This window comes from Schistocerca americana, chromosome 3, assembly GCF_021461395.2.
Source record: "Schistocerca americana isolate TAMUIC-IGC-003095 chromosome 3, iqSchAmer2.1, whole genome shotgun sequence".
Taxonomy (NCBI): Eukaryota; Metazoa; Arthropoda; class Insecta; order Orthoptera; family Acrididae; genus Schistocerca; species Schistocerca americana.
In genome coordinates this window covers 688,465,447-688,481,600 of record NC_060121.1, presented here as the reverse complement: position 1 = coordinate 688,481,600, position 16,154 = coordinate 688,465,447, and the positions used below count along the sequence as shown (strand labels likewise).

At 45.2% G+C, this 16,154-nt stretch overlaps 1 protein-coding gene across 1 annotated transcript in view; it reads right to left on the bottom strand.

The window, feature by feature from the left end:
• Positions 1 to 16,154, bottom strand: part of LOC124605566 (juvenile hormone esterase-like) — a 128,883-nt gene that overhangs the window by 85,880 nt on the left and 26,849 nt on the right. The window contains exon 4 of the mRNA XM_047137339.1: positions 8,985 to 9,170. Coding sequence (XP_046993295.1) covers positions 8,985 to 9,170 — 186 coding nt within the window. The remainder of the gene's footprint in view (positions 1 to 8,984; positions 9,171 to 16,154) is intronic.

The window sequence follows — 16,154 nt, the reverse complement described above, 5'->3', positions numbered from 1 at the left end:
CGAGAGGGGTGGTCTGAGAAAGGGACACATGCTGCCCAGGGGAGGCTCATGGCGGTCAGAGTGGGAGGGGGGATTTAATTGATCAATTAATTTGAGCCGCGCAGGATTAGCCGAGCAGTCTGAGGCGCTGCAGTCATGGACTGTGCAGCTGGTCCCGGGGAGGTTCGAGTCCTCCCTCGGGCACGGGTGTGTGTGTTTGTCCTTTGGATAATTTTGGTTAACTAACGTGTAAGCTTAGGGACTGATGACCTTAGCAGTTAAGTCCCATAAGACTTCACACACATTTGAACATTTGAACAATTAATTTGATATAGATTTGATATCAAAAGTGCGCCAGAAACATCTTATGCTACTACTCTCGTTCCATTTTACACTGTCATACGTTGTTTCTAGTTCGAGAAATTCTAAGAAAATATTTTAATTTTCATGAAGTCGGTTTCATCATCAAGTGCAATTCTTTCCCATTCTTCTATGTGTTATTCCTGTCAGAAACTTTGATGCACGAGATGAGATGATTGTGTGATAGTTCTCGCTCTTATCTGTCATTGCTGTTTCCGGTATCTTGTGAATTATATTTTTTTCAAGAGCTGAACGGTTTGGCCCCAGATTCATAGATTCTACAAATGAGCTTCTATAGTCGAATGTTATCTATACCCTCTGTCTTATTGATTCCAAATCTTCCAAAGCTCTGTTGAACCCTGGTGCTAATACCTGATTCCTGTCTTCCATATTGATTCCCATTTCTTCCTGTGTCACTTCAACTTGTAGATACCTTTAATGTTCCCTCTCCATATATCCTCCGTCTCCTCTCTGTCATCGTTTAACAGTAGGCTTCATTTTGCATTCTTTTCACTGAAGATAATGTTAACTTTTTTCTTTTCTCTGAATCAGTTCTTTCAACGTCCTTTACTTTTTCAGTGTTATGTGTTATTAATGTAGTTTAAGTCAAGTTCCTATCATGTGGGTGCCTTAAGCAATTAAAGTTACCACACCAAAATTTTCTGTGTGTATGATAGCCTGTCATTTGACAATTGTTCAAGGGTTCTTCTTCAGTACTGCTGTCATCGAGTGTCCTACGTGTTGCGCAGCTACGATCTCGCCGCAATCAGATGCACAACATGACATCTCTTAGTTTTATTGCACTCATCTGTCACCCTGACGACTAGATGATACGTTTGACTGTTCAGTTAGTCGTGTGAATAGGCAACACAGCAGCTCCATCCACCTCATCTCCTCATAAATCCACATCGTCGAGTATTTTTCTTCTCTCGTTTTATGGCGGTATTTTCAGTTCCAACTACAACTCTGCAGTGTCTCTTCACATCAGTGCCCAATTTTGAGATAAATTTTTCGTTTCTGATACCTTCCACATTATTGGACTCTATGAAATATTCTCTATTGAAGTAATATTATTACTTTTATCACATCGAAGACAGACTCCAACGAAAAATTATACTGAGGTGACAAAACTCATGGGATACCTAATATCGTGTCGGACCTCCTCATGCCCAGCGTAGCTCTGCAATTCGACGTGGTATGAACTCAACAAGTCGTTCAATGTGCCCTGCAGAAATACGATTGTTGAGTCATATTACCTCTATAGCCGTCCACAATTGCGAAAGCGTTATCAGTGTAGGATTTTATGCACGAACCGACCTCTCGATTATGTCCCATAAATGTTCGATGAGATTCATGCCGGGAGATCTGGGTCGATAAAACATTCGCTCAGATTGTCCAGAATGTTATTCAAACCAACTACGAACAATTGTGCCCCGCCATAAAAATTCCATCTCTGTTTGCGAACATAAAGCCCATGAATGGCTACATTCGTCTCCAAGTTGTCGAATATGACCATTTCCAGTGAATGTTCGGTTCAGTTGGACCAGAGGAACCAGTCCATTCCATGTAAACACGGCCCACACCATTGTGGACCCACAACCAACTTACACAATGCCTTGTTGACAATCTGGGTCCATGGGTTCATGGGGTCTACGACACACCCGAACCCTACCGTCAGCTCTTACCAGCTCGAAGCGGCGCTCATCTGACCAGGCCACGGTTTTCCAGTCGTATGGTCACAAGGCCAGGAGAGGCGCTGCAGGCAATGTCTTGCTGTTAGGAAGGATACTGTCCTTAAGGAAATGTTTGTCGTACGTCTCATGTTGATTTCTGCGGTTATTTCATGCAGTGTCGCTCGTCTGTTAGCATTGACAACGCTATGTAAATGCGGTTACTCTAGGTTAAGTGAAGGCGTCGGCGATTGCGTTGTCCGTGGTGAGAGGTAATGCCTGAAACTTGGAATTCTCGGCACAATCTTACCACTGCGTATCATGGAATATTATATGCTCTAAAGATTTCCGAAATGGAATGTCCTATGTGTCTAGCTCCACTTACCGTTCCACGTTCAGAGTCTGTTAACTCCCGTCGTGCGGCTATAATCACGTCCGAGACCTTTTCATGTAAACCACCTGAGTGCAAACGATCGCTCCGCCAATGCAGTGCCCTGTCACACTGACAATCCAAAACATTATGACCACTGCCCACTTCGAGGTTGGATGCCGCCTGGTGACGTAGCGAAGATATGAGCTGCAAATGGGGAAGTCCAATTTTTATTACTCAAAGCCTGTGAACGAGTATCTCGAAAACCGCGAAACTGGTCGAATGTTAACGTGTTAATGTCATATCTACCGAAAGAAGTAGAAGGACAGCGAACCTACCATTACGCGTTAAATGGTTGAACGTCCACGACTCTTCACAGAACGTGGGTTTCGGAGGCTCGTCTGCCCTGTAAAGTAGTATAGATGGTGATCTGTGTCATCTCTGCATAAAGACAACAATGCTGGTACACTCACAAGTGTTTCAGTGCACACCGTTCATCATACATTGTTGCACATGAAGCTCCGCAGCAGATCACGCCTAGGTGTTCACACGTAGATCCAACGACATCTTCAATTACGGTTGCAGTGGGAATGGGACCATCGGGATTCGACAGTCGATTAATGGAAATGCCTCAGCTTTTCGGGAGAGTCACATTTTTGCTATACTAGGTCGATGGTCCTCTCAAAAAATAACCATCACCAACGCGAAAGGCGGCTCGAAACGTGCAGTGCCAGCGCAAGCTGGTGGGAGCAGTGTTATGCTACGGAATAGATTCTCCTGTGCTTACGTGGGACCTGTGGTAGTAACCGAAGACACGCTGACAGCTGCGAGCCACCTTCATGCTTAATGTCTTTCCCGACGACGATGTCGCCTTTCAGCGGTATAACTGTCGGCCTCTCAGAGCCAGAATCGTGCTACAGCGGTCTGAGGAGCATTGTAGTGAAGTATGTCTCGGTGACCAAATTCGCCTGATGTAAATCCTATGGAACCCATCTATGTGACTATCGGGCGCCATCACAGCGTTCGCAAACCAGTCGGACCGTTATTTAGGCGAATTACATGCCACTGTGTAGACATCTAATGCCACATACCTCCACAAAACTACCAACAAACTGTCGGATCTGTGATACGCAAAATCAGTGATGTACACTCCTGGAAATGGAAAAAGGAACACATTGACACCGGTGTGTCAGACCCACCATACTTGCTCCGGACACTGCGAGAGGGCTGTACAAGCAATGATCACACGCACGGCACAGCGGACACACCAGGAACCGCGGTGTTGGCCGTCGAATGGCGCTAGCTGCGCAGCATTTGTGCACCGCCGCCGTCAGTGTCAGCCAGTTTGCCGTGGCATACGGAGCTCCATCGCAGTCTTTAACACTGGTAGCATGCCGCGACAGCGTGGACGTGAACCGTATGTGCATTTGACGGACTTTCAGCGAGGGCGTATAGTGGGCATGCGGGAGGCCGGGTGGACGTACCGCCGAATTGCTCAACACGTGGGGCGTGAGGTCTCCACAGTACATCGATGTTGTCGCCAGTGGTCGGCGGAAGGTGCACGTGCCCGTCGACCTGGGACCGGACCGCAGCGACGCACGGATGCACGCCAAGACCGTAGGATCCTACGCAGTGCCGTAGGGGACCGCACCGCCACTTCCCAGCAAATTAGGGACACTGTTGCTCCTGGGGTATCGGCGAGGACCATTCGCAACCGTATCCATGAAGCTGGACTGCGGTCCCGCACACCGTTAGGCCGTCTTCCGCTCACGCCCCAACATCGTGCGGCCCGCCTCCAGTGGTGTCGCGACAGGCGTGAATTGAGGGACGAATGGAGACGTGTAGTCTTCAGCGATGAGAGTCGCTTCTGCCTTGGTGCCAATGATGGTCGTATGCGTGTTTGGCGCCGTGCAGGTGAGCGCCACAATCAGGACTGCATACGACCGAGGCACACAGGGCCAACACCCGGCATCATGGTGTGGGGAGCGATCTCCTACACTGGCCGTACACCACTGGTGATCGTCGAGGGGACACTGAATAGTGCACGGTACATCCAAACCGTCAGCGAACCCATCGTTCTACCATTCCTAGACCGGCAAGGGAACTTGCTGTTCCAACAGGACAATGCACGTCCGCATGTATCCCGTGCCATCCAACGTGCTCTAGAAGGTGTAAGTCAACTACCCTGGCCAGCAAGATCTCCGGATCTGCCCCCCATTGAGCATGTTTGGGACTGGATGAAGCGTCGTCTCACGCGGTCTGCACGTCCAGCACGAACGCTGGTCCAACTGAGGCGCCAGGTGGAAATGGCATGGCAAGCCGTTCCACAGGACTACATCCAGCATCTCTACGATCGTCTCCATGGGAGAATAGCAGCCTGCATTGCTGCGAAAGGTGGATATACACTGTACTAGTGCCGACATTGTGCATGCTCTGTTGCCCGTGTCTATGTGCCTGTGGTTCTGTCAGTGTGATCATGTGATGTATCTGACCCCAGGAATGTGTCAATAAAGTTTCCTCTTCCTGGGACAATGAATTCACGGTGTTCTTATTTCAATTTCCAGGAGTGTATTTCGTTCCCAAAAAAAAGCTATTAAGTAGGTGGACATAATTTTTTGACTAATCAGTGTATGCCTTCTATATGCGATACTACCGCCATCTGTATAAGTGCATACCGTTCTCCTATGACTTTAGTCACCTCAACTTACTAAGTCGGAGATGCTGGACGAAAGACGGCTTTCTCACGTCCTCAACTCAGGCCATGAGTGGCCCGTCAGCAGTGGAACACATGGGCAGACTCCATGATCGACCGAGCAACACAAAGGAGCTGCATCTCCCATAGCAGGTTCACCTCTTCACTTGTATTCGCACCACTTTCGTGACTTTGTTCGAGTATACTGTATTTGAAAGTTGGTAGCATTTGGCGTACGTTACGTTTAGTTATACTACTTGTCTTGTTGCCAATCTCTTGTTTTGGATCTACTCTTGGATAAGTGTGTTTCTCGAGCGACATTTCTCCATTCATGATTCGGCGGGATTCAACTACTTTCTGTCCGAGGCACTTATACGTTTATTTCTTACAAGCACAGTATTCGAGGACGTAGGTTGCAAGTGTTACTCAAAGAGAATTCGTGGCGGCCGCACCAACAGTCAGAAGACTGATGACAAACAAAAAAAAGTGTGGGTTTCTGCGACCTGTGTCTGTTTAATTACATTGCACCGGGTTGTACTGCCGCGCAGTATGTTACTTCTGTCTTAGTTCAGGATCAACTACCTTCATCAATCCTCTGTAGGTCCTTCTGCAAGTCATTCCTTTCTTCTGGAGTTGCTACCTTCTTATAAATAACCGCATCATCCGCGAATAGCTTTGAGGAGCTTCCGACGCATTCTGCAAGATCATTTATATACACTGTAAAACGTAACAGTCCTAACATACTTTTTTGGGGTGCTCCCAAAATTACCTTCACATCTGTCCACTTCGTTAACTCATTCCAGTGTTTGGCTCAACGCATGTATGAGAAAATTTTCTTTTCCTTCTGTTACGAACTTTACGACGTCCTGCCAACGTTTTGGTTTCATAGATTTTAACCTTCATGGTTGTATTACAAATATTTTGGCGGTAGGAAGGGCATCCGGCTACCCCTTAAATTAACCTTGCCAAATACGATTAACCATGCAGACCCTGCATCATTGCGGGAAAAAGGCACAAGCAAAAGAAAGAAAAGAAAGGTTGTATTACAAACATTTGCTTCAGATACCACACATATCGTAAAATCAAAGCGTGTGTGCGTTTACTAAGAGAGATAACATTCCATCTAATAAAGAAGTTCTATATATCTGCTTATTATATTATCATTCTAATGAAATATATCTATTCTGAGATAAATTGATTGCAATGGCCAAACGATAAAAGAAATTTTCTGATTTTAAAACAGAGCAGATATATTCCGTTCGTATGAGTGGACCCAACGTGGTGCGAATAAGTCTTCTACTGTTTCCCACTTTCTGCAGCATACACCTATCACTCTCACAAACCTCGCCCAAATAATGCGTTAACGGAGCAAACTAGGGTGTTCGCTATATCCTGCTGCACTCTGGGGACGTTAAAAGGCCTATACACAGGATAAAAGTTTGCAAGAAAATTTTATATTGAACCAAAGATGGCCAAATGTAGTATCGATTGTGTAGTAGCGTCGCTGCTCAACAGTGATCGTTGGTTCAAGGTGTTACGGGTAATGTGCTAGAGTAACTTTAGATAGGGAGCTGTAACGAAGATTCAAGTGTAAAGACGTGTTGTGCTGGATATATACCTACTCGCTATGGGCGGTAATGATAATTTTAATTTGAATGATACTGTACTGGAAACAATTAAGGTAAAGAAAGACGTTTTGTTTCCAACGCAATGAGAGTATTCGTAAGTGATAATTGAGACAATGTACACTCCTGGAAATGGAAAAAAGAACACATTGACACCGGTGTGTCAGACCCACCATACTTGCTCCGGACACTGCGAGAGGGCTGTACAAGCAATGATCACACGCACGGCACAGCGGACACACCAGGAACCGCGGTGTTGGCCGTCGAATGGCGCTAGCTGCGCAGCATTTGTGCACCGCCGCCGTCAGTGTCAGCCAGTTTGCCGTGGCATACGGAGCTCCATCGCAGTCTTTAACACTGGTAGCATGCCGCGACAGCGTGGACGTGAACCGTATGTGCAGTTGACGGACTTTGAGCGAGGGCGTATAGTGGGCATGCGGGAGGCCGGGTGGACGTACCGCCGAATTGCTCAACACGTGGGGCGTGAGGTCTCCACAGTACATCGATGTTGTCGCCAGTGGTCGGCGGAAGGTGCACGTGCCCGTCGACCTGGGACCGGACCGCAGCGACGCACGGATGCACGCCAAGACCGTAGGATCCTACGCAGTGCCGTAGGGGACCGCACCGCCACTTCCCAGCAAATTAGGGACACTGTTGCTCCTGGGGTATCGGCGAGGACCATTCGCAACCGTCTCCATGAAGCTGGGCTACGGTCCCGCACACCGTTAGGCCGTCTTCCGCTCACGCCCCAACATCGTGCAGCCCGCCTCCAGTGGTGTCGCGACAGGCGTGAATTGAGGAACGAATGGAGACGTGTCGTCTTCAGCGATGAGAGTCGCTTCTGCTTTGGTGCCAATGATGGTCGTATGCGTGTTTGGCGCCGTGCAGGTGAGCGCCACAATCAAGACTGCATACGACCGAGGCACACAGGGCCAACACCCGGCATCATGGTGTGGGGAGCGATCTCCTACACTGGCCGTACACCACTGGTGATCGTCGAGGGGACACTGAATAGTGCACGGTACATCCAAACCGTCATCGAACCCATCGTTCTACCATTCCTAGACCGGCAAGGGAACTTGCTGTTCCAACAGGACAATGCACGTCCGCATGTATCCTGTGCCACCCAACGTGCTCTAGAAGGTGTAAGTTAACTACCCTGGCCAGCAAGATCTCCGGATCTGTCCCCCATGGAGCATGTTTGGGACTGGATGAAGCGTCGTCTCACGCGGTCTGCACGTCCAGCACGAACGCTGGTCCAACTGAGGCGCCAGGTGGAAATGGCATGGCAAGCCGTTCCACAGGACTACATCCAGCATCTCTACGATCGTCTCCATGGGAGAATAGCAGCCTGCATTGCTGCGAAAGGTGGATATACACTGTACTAGTGCCGACATTGTGCATGCTCTGTTGCCTGTGTCTATGTGCCTGTGGTTCTGTCAGTGTGATCATGTGATGTATCTGACCCCAGGAATGTGTCAATAAAGTTTCCTCTTCCTGGGACAATGAATTCACGGTGTTCTTATTTCAATTTCCAGGAGTGTATATCACTCACATACAAAGATTTTGTAAAGCTAATTGTTAATGTATAATCAGTTTATTGTGTGTTAACTGTGAACATTATTAATTCTGAAACAGTCAAAATACAAGTTTTAAAGTTAGTGCGTTATTGTTACTTACCACAAATTAATACCAGTTTTTGAGATCCATGTCGTTTTTGATTAATTATTTTGCTCAAGAAGTTATTGTCTCAGCCATATTTTATTTAATTAAAATGTATGCTAAGAAACAGCCATGCACAATAGCCATATGCTATACGCAATTTAAAGTACTGACAGAGAGCAGTGCGAAGAGAGTTATCATTGCACAGATAAAGATAAGAAATTTTATTATTTCAGGGATAGCATCAATAAGCAGAGGGACCATTATTTTCAAATCGATCAAGTTTTGTTTTATTAGCAGGGCCAATTTCAAATCAATAGAGTTGCATCAGATTCTGTTTTTGTGTCATTTAAATTCATGCAGTTTTTGTTTCGTTCAAAGTTATTGACGGTTTACGTGCAAAGCGTATAAGTGACGAGATAAATTACACGTTGTCATGTCATGCCCATTCTAACAGATGTGCTACAGATTACTGCCAGTTACGTTACTAAAAACGTACATGTTTCAATGTAATGGTATGGCTAGAGAGGAAATACCGACTAGTCCTTATCACCACAAAAATTACTTACTAGTGGTCGGCTGGCGCTGTTCAGAAGAGAACAGAGTGATTCACTGTGTACACTTACCTCTGGTGAGGGGAGAATGCATGAGGTAGTGCACGCTTGCGCCCCCGGCACTCTCCCCAAAGATCGTCACGCTGTTGGGATCGCCACCAAAGGCTTCAACATTCTCTTTGACCCATCTGAGCGCCGCCACCTGATCCTTGAGACCGTAATTCCCTGGGGCATTCTCGTCGCCAGTATTCAGAAAGCCTTAAACAAATACAGACACATAAGGTTAAAATGATCTTTCCCCAAGACATTCATCTCACAATTCACAACAGTCTCGTCACCCTAATTAAACAGTAAAATACATTGGACTAACAGCCGACCAGAAACTAACGTGGAATCTCCACTTACTAACCGTCTAGAAGAAAGCCCGAAATAGAATAAAACTACTAACAGGTTGGATACTGTCGGTAAGTCCTCCTACTATCATCCACACCTAATAGACTATCATCCATCCCGTTCTTACCTCTGCCAACACAGCATGGACCTCAACCCCTTGTAAATTTTACCCCTACCACAAAACCCTAGAGTGCCATAATCTCAACATTGCCTACCATACCCAGCTATCTTTCTTCACCCCTTTTCTGTCTGTTCTTGTCAGACAAATTGCTCCATCTCTTTTAATACCTCGAACACCTACACCTCACCTATTGTAAGATGTCGTGGTCTCCTGACCTTCATTGCTTACATATTCCGCCCTCACAATCATATTCCGCACATCAAGACGCTTCATTCGAACCCAAACTCGATAAGGTAAAGTCAGTGTTGTATGAATTCATGTAAACGATATGCAAATAACTAATAAATCGCAAATGCGCACCGAGATTGAAATACTCGAGGCTGGCATACCCACACATTCAAGACACGACGGTCGCAGGGGCTTTTAGTTCAGGAGACGCAAATTGCACTCTGGGGGGCCGGTCCCTTCAGAGGACGACTCAGCCTATCTACGTTGGCCGGCGACCGCCCATAGAGCAGACAGCATTTGCCGAGTGAAAGGAAGAACGACCCTGTGTTTGGCTTAAAATCAAATTCCGCTACATTGTGTGGGAGCGTCCAGTCTACGCATTCTTTACAAATATAGCATGCAGTTTCAGAGATTTTCACAGGGAGACAGCAAACGCCAAACGCCGTTGCTACAGATTTCCGGATTAGTCACCTTAAACGAAACGTCATTCTCCCATTTTAGAAGAGCAATGCTGATTGGCAGACAATATTCCTGATGCCCTGAGCTGAAGGAGTAATGCAAGAGACCGAAAGATATAACCCTTAACATCTGGCGTGGAGAGGGGCCGTTCCGTTGTCGCTCTAAAAGTGAGAACACGTAACGAGAGCGTGCGCGCTCGCTCAAAGAGCGAGGAACAAGTCTCTCCTCAGTACTTCACTGTGAGAGTACCTCTGTCGAGAGCAAATTGGAGTGCGACTCTATATTGAGTCCTTGTGATTAAGCATTGTTCACTGTTTTGGCTGCCACGCTTATTGTGCGGTATGAACGGACAGAGTTATAGTTCAACGCCTGCAAGGGAATTTTTGAGTGGCATTGCGGTGGACTGGTTATCTGACCGGTGTACCATGCCAATTGTTAGACTAGGGGCGAATAAGAGTCCTTGACTTCATCAAGGCTTATGGACAGTTTGATTGATGAAGGTCAATCCAGATAGGACGAGAGTTATCTTATTTGTCAACAGCGAGCGGCACAGACAGCAGTCATCACAGCTTATGGTATTGTGTGCTACAGCTCTTCCGAGCCCCATATTTCCTTGACAACAGTACACTTCACTGCATTTCACACATGACAGCCTCGACTGTACCTAGCAACATTCTAATGGATAATTATTCAAGTTGAATAGGCGCGGCTCTCAGCCATTCTGTCAAGTCAATAACAATCTTAAACTTTGTATAGAAATTTTATTAGCGAATCCTATCCTTGAGATATAACTTCACATTCCGGAAAGAACTCGGAAATAACTTGTTCAGTTCATAACTAAAGGTGCCATTGTGATTTCTCAGAATTTTAGCAAAATAAATAATAATTTTCGTTACTTTCATGTTTTTCTTACACTAACTAGCACTTCTCCAGTACCCAAGTATCCCACTAGTTACGTAAGAAATTTTGTGAATTTTTGTGTCATTTCCTTACAGCAGACGACTTCAGAAGATATTTATTGCTGAGAGTTTTTCAAGCATTTTTCTTTAGAACGTTAGAAACGTCTGTCTGACTTCTGTAGAAGTGTGGGGGTGGAAATTGCATCTTGCAGGAGCCACAGGGTAAAGGGTACATCTCAGATTAATCCGTTGCCCCGAATGGCAGAACAGCACCCACACGCTCACACTATGTTTCCAATGAAACTGAGTCCAACGATCTATAATCTCCTCCATACATGAGAACCCTGGCCAGATTCCACTCCTATTTCAATAAGTTTCACCTTACCTCCATCTTCACGCATTTCATATCCATCCCCAACTGAATTTCAATCGTCTTCCCCTCACAGACTGTGAAACCACCCCGAGGTCTATCCTGCCATACACCGTAACCAACCCTACCCATCTTATTCCATCCGTAATGAAGGCTCCAACCCTCCCCTTCCTCACTGAGCTGGATCAATATCCTATTCTGAAGCTTGCACCCAGACTATCAGTTCCTTCGTACAATAACACCCTCAACCTTCTCCATTCAACATTCTCCGTGATATCTCCCACAGCCCAAACCAAATTGACCACTACCTAGAGCCCACATTACATCATCCTCAGTGTGATTTTGAATGGACATCTCATCACCACCACCACCACCACCACCACCACCACCACCATCATCATCATCTTTTCATAAACACATCAATCTGTATTATACAGTTAATAAACCATACCAATTTATTGTGTCATGGCCGAATGGATTTCACATTAAAACCCATCGTTTCGTCTCCATCTGCGGAGGACATATTCAAGGGCGAGCGTAGCTTCTTCGAGTGTCCGATTCACACTCTGGTTCGCTGCTGACTGCAGCAAAATTCCGTTTACGCTGGCTCCCAAGCAGTAGTGCGACGTCGCATGCTTCGAACACCCGAACGCATTAGTCATTGTCGGCTGCCATCGTCTGCTATTGCTACTACCCCATGCTAGAAGACTAGTACACATCTTTTTCAGCACCGGGATCAAGATGCCATTCAGTTTCACGCCTCGTCCTTATTAATGAAATCCCTGGTTGTTGAACTATCTCGATGTCCTCTCTGTATAGCGTTCCATGGTATCTGCTTGAGGCTGCCAGTACTTGAGTCCTATCAAATGAATGTGGTGGTCTCCAGGCTACAGAGCAGTGGAGCGATTGACAGATCAGCTACCGCGGAATATCGAGTCCTAACTTATGCCCTGTTCCTGCGTCTCCACTTCCGAAAGTCTACAAGTTCCCTGAAATCCCAGAAAGACATACATTCCGCCTCAAATTTTGCATTTGCCTGTAGTCTTAAACTCTCATCTTATAGTAATTCATCCATTTCTCATCTCTTCCTCTTCTCTTCAATCTCAAAATCGAGTGCTAACTCCCTGAAACCTTCTCAATAATCATCAGTTCAATATCCTGCTGTGCCCTACATCCATATATACCTTCTATGAACCTCCATACCTCAGCCATACTCTCCCATTGGAACTCTCCCTAGGCAGTGCTGACTCTCGTCCCGAGGTGCATTCTTCCTCCAGCACTAGCTAACAACGCTACACTGCACCCCACCCTTGTGCTTTCTCCTTCTCTGTATTCACCTCAAGAATGTAATTTAGTTTGTTTTATATAATTAAAATTTCGTTAAACATGTAAAACCTCTGGCTCTGCTGCCAGCCTGCCCCCTCCCCTTATGGATAACTGAAAAACACAAATAAAAATGTTGACATGTAGAAGTAGCACTATTGCTTTGTGAAATTCAACAGTTGCAGCAGCTATTCTAATAACTACTTCATTTTTTTCTTGAAATTGTTAAAACTGTAAAACAAATGTAAGACATTTCACTGTCCAATGCAGCAGAAGTACTGTTTTCGCAATTCTTGCTTGGTTGTCACTACCCTGTCAAACTGCACAAGAATCACTGTTGATGGTGTGTGTATACGAGGTGTGACTGAGAAGTTTTAAGAATGGGTTTGTAATTGCTCAATGGTGCCACTTGCATGCTACTGTGATGTATCTCCTTCAAAATAGTCCCCTTCTAACTGAACACACCGACTCCAACGGTGTTTCCACTTTTGGAAACATTCCTGGGTATTTTTTTTCCTGAAGTGTGTTGAGGACGCTCTCCGTATTTGCCTGGATGAAATTAATCGAGTAAAATCGCTTCCCTTTCAGTGAAGATTTCAGTTTAGGAAACAGGTATAAGTCCATAGGATCCAAATCACGGGAATATGGCGGTTGTGGAAGCACAGGAAGTTTGAATTTGGTTAAAAATTAAACGATGGAGAAGACATGATGAGCCGGAGCATTGTCATGCTGAAGCACATAAATCCTGTCTTTTCACAATGTAGATCTTTTCTTCCGCAGCTTTTCGCGCAAACGCTCAAGGACACATTTATAGTACGCGTATTCCTGGTTAAGTGTCTGTCCTCCAGGGGCAAATTCATGATGCACAATACCGGTGGAATCGAACATTGTCTTCACCTTCGACCGACATTGCCGTGCTTTTTTCGGTCGTGGCACTTTGGTTTCAGGATCATATCCATATACCCACTATTCGTCACCTGTAATTACCCTATTTAACAAATCTGGGTAATTTTTAGTCCGATTAATCAGTTCTTGGCACACTTCAATTCGGTATTGTCTCTGGTCACTTGACAACACTTTTGGAATGAATTTTATGGGCACTCGACGCATGTTCAGATCTTCAGTTAAAATTGCCTGAACTGCATAGAAACTTGAATTAAGTTCATCCGCCATCTCCCTCGTTGTATGTCTACGATCAGAGCGCACTAAGTTGCAAACTTTTACAACATTTTCATTCGTTTTTGAGGTGGAAGGACGGCCGGACCGTAGTTCAACCACAAATGATTCGCGGCCATTTTTAAATCTGTTGAACCTCACAAAAACATTTGACTGGCTCATACAATTATCTCCAAAAGCTCTTTTTAATAGCTTGTAGGTCTCAGAAGCTGATCTAGGTTTTTAAACAAAATTTCACACAAACTCTTTGCTCCGTTTTTTACGTCCATTTTCACACAGACAGAATCCGGCAACAAGCACTAACCGCCCCGCACAACCAGCTGCCACAATGAACTGAATAAAGGCAACGCAATTTCCTGTCAGAGTACATTCAAGGACAAGGCAATGACTCACTCTGCATCCTCCGTGTACCTGCCCGCGAAACCAGTAAGCAGTAGCGGATCCATTCTTAAAACTTTCCAGTCACACCTCATACCAATGACAACAGATGGCACAGCATGAATGCACAAAGTGATTGCACTTACGACTGCACCACGGTTTACCATCTGCTCTTGGTGTGGACAATGCACGATCTGAACTATTAGCTTGGCTCTGTTCATTGTCGTAGGAGTTGGTCATACAAAAAAAAGTGGCTCTGAGAACTATGGGACTTAACTTCTGAGGTCATCAGTCCCCTAGAACTTAGAACTACTAAAACCTAACTAACCTAAGGACATCACACACTTCCATGCCCGAGGCAGGATTCGAACCTGCGACCGTAGCGGTAGCGCGGTTCCAGACTGTAGCGCCCAGAACCGCTCGGCCACTCTGGCCGGCAGTTGGTCATACAGCAGCGCTGCCAAGTCCATGCATTTACTGAAAAGATGGGCCCTTAGATTGTTAGTTTATAGTAGGCAGGTTACTGAAATAATTTGTAAATAAACTGCATGAATAAATGCTGTTGAGTTAATAACATTATTGAAATGGGATGATTACCATTTAAAACAAATTGCGAATGATGGCCCTACACGATTGTGGATTCAAATAAAAATTAAGATATAAACGGTACACAAGCGCGCAAAGATCGTTTGAGAACCCATTCATCACGAGATTCGAAAGCAACAAAGCAACAAAGGTTCTCATTACTAATCGTGACATAAAACTTAAGTTTATTTTCCGAAATAATCACTGCGAAAACCATAAGACTGTGCCATCAACTGCGAGTTTCAATATTAACTGCAACAAAATTGTAAATGTCATCAGCTGACTCCATTCTCACAAATGAAGTTCAAGTTCATGTGGGTACTCAAACTCAGTCACCGAAAAGCAGTGTCAAATGTTCTAAGTACGCTGAAAATGTAAAGTAATACTGTGCTCACCCAAAACTATTCCCCCCAACGAAAAGTTAAAGCACTTAACTAGCGAATAATCCGCAAAAGCCGAAAACCTCCCACGACGACAGGCTACTGACAAAAGACCGCGCGCGTGCAACTGCTCGCCCGTAAATACTTTTCGTGACGTACACACTACTGAATCCGTATGAAATATTGAACCAACGACCATTATTTAAAGTTAAGCTATTCTTGCATATAAACACCTTCTTAGAATAAACCCACAATTACTATACTACAATAATTTGGTGATCTCTCAGTACAAAAATAATGCTGTATTAGAGAAGTTACTAACGAAATTCCTAAATATGTTTACGTTATGTTTTACAATAGGAAATAGTTACGTTAAAAAAACATATGGCTAGCTTGAAGACAGTGCATCAGTGCATTCTTGTGCACTCCAGATACATATACGAGGGCATGCTGAAAAGTGATGCCTCGGAATTATTGTGAAAATTCTTAAAGATTTTTAAAAGTTTTTCTTAAATTCTTAAATTTTTTTTTAAAAATAAAACGAACGTCAGTAACATTCTACATCTTTATCGTTTACATCTACATATTTGCAGCCTACTGCCGCTAGAGGGCGCCGAATCGTAGAGTATAACATGGTGGCGTGTTACGGAACTATGACTATGCGTGAGAAACAGCGTGCTGTAATCACGTTTCGAATTCGAAGAGTTCGTCCGCACATGGAGCACCCTCTACTTCAGCACGACAATGCCAGATCATACTTGAGCGCTGCGACATCTGCAACAATTCTATGCGTTGGGTTCAGAGTCATTGATCGTCCTCCGTATCACGTCGACTTCACCCCATCCGATTTTCATCTGTTTTCAGAACTTACAGAACTCTTTGGAGGACTTCACTTCGATAGTGATGAAGCGGTGCAAGCAGAGGTGACGT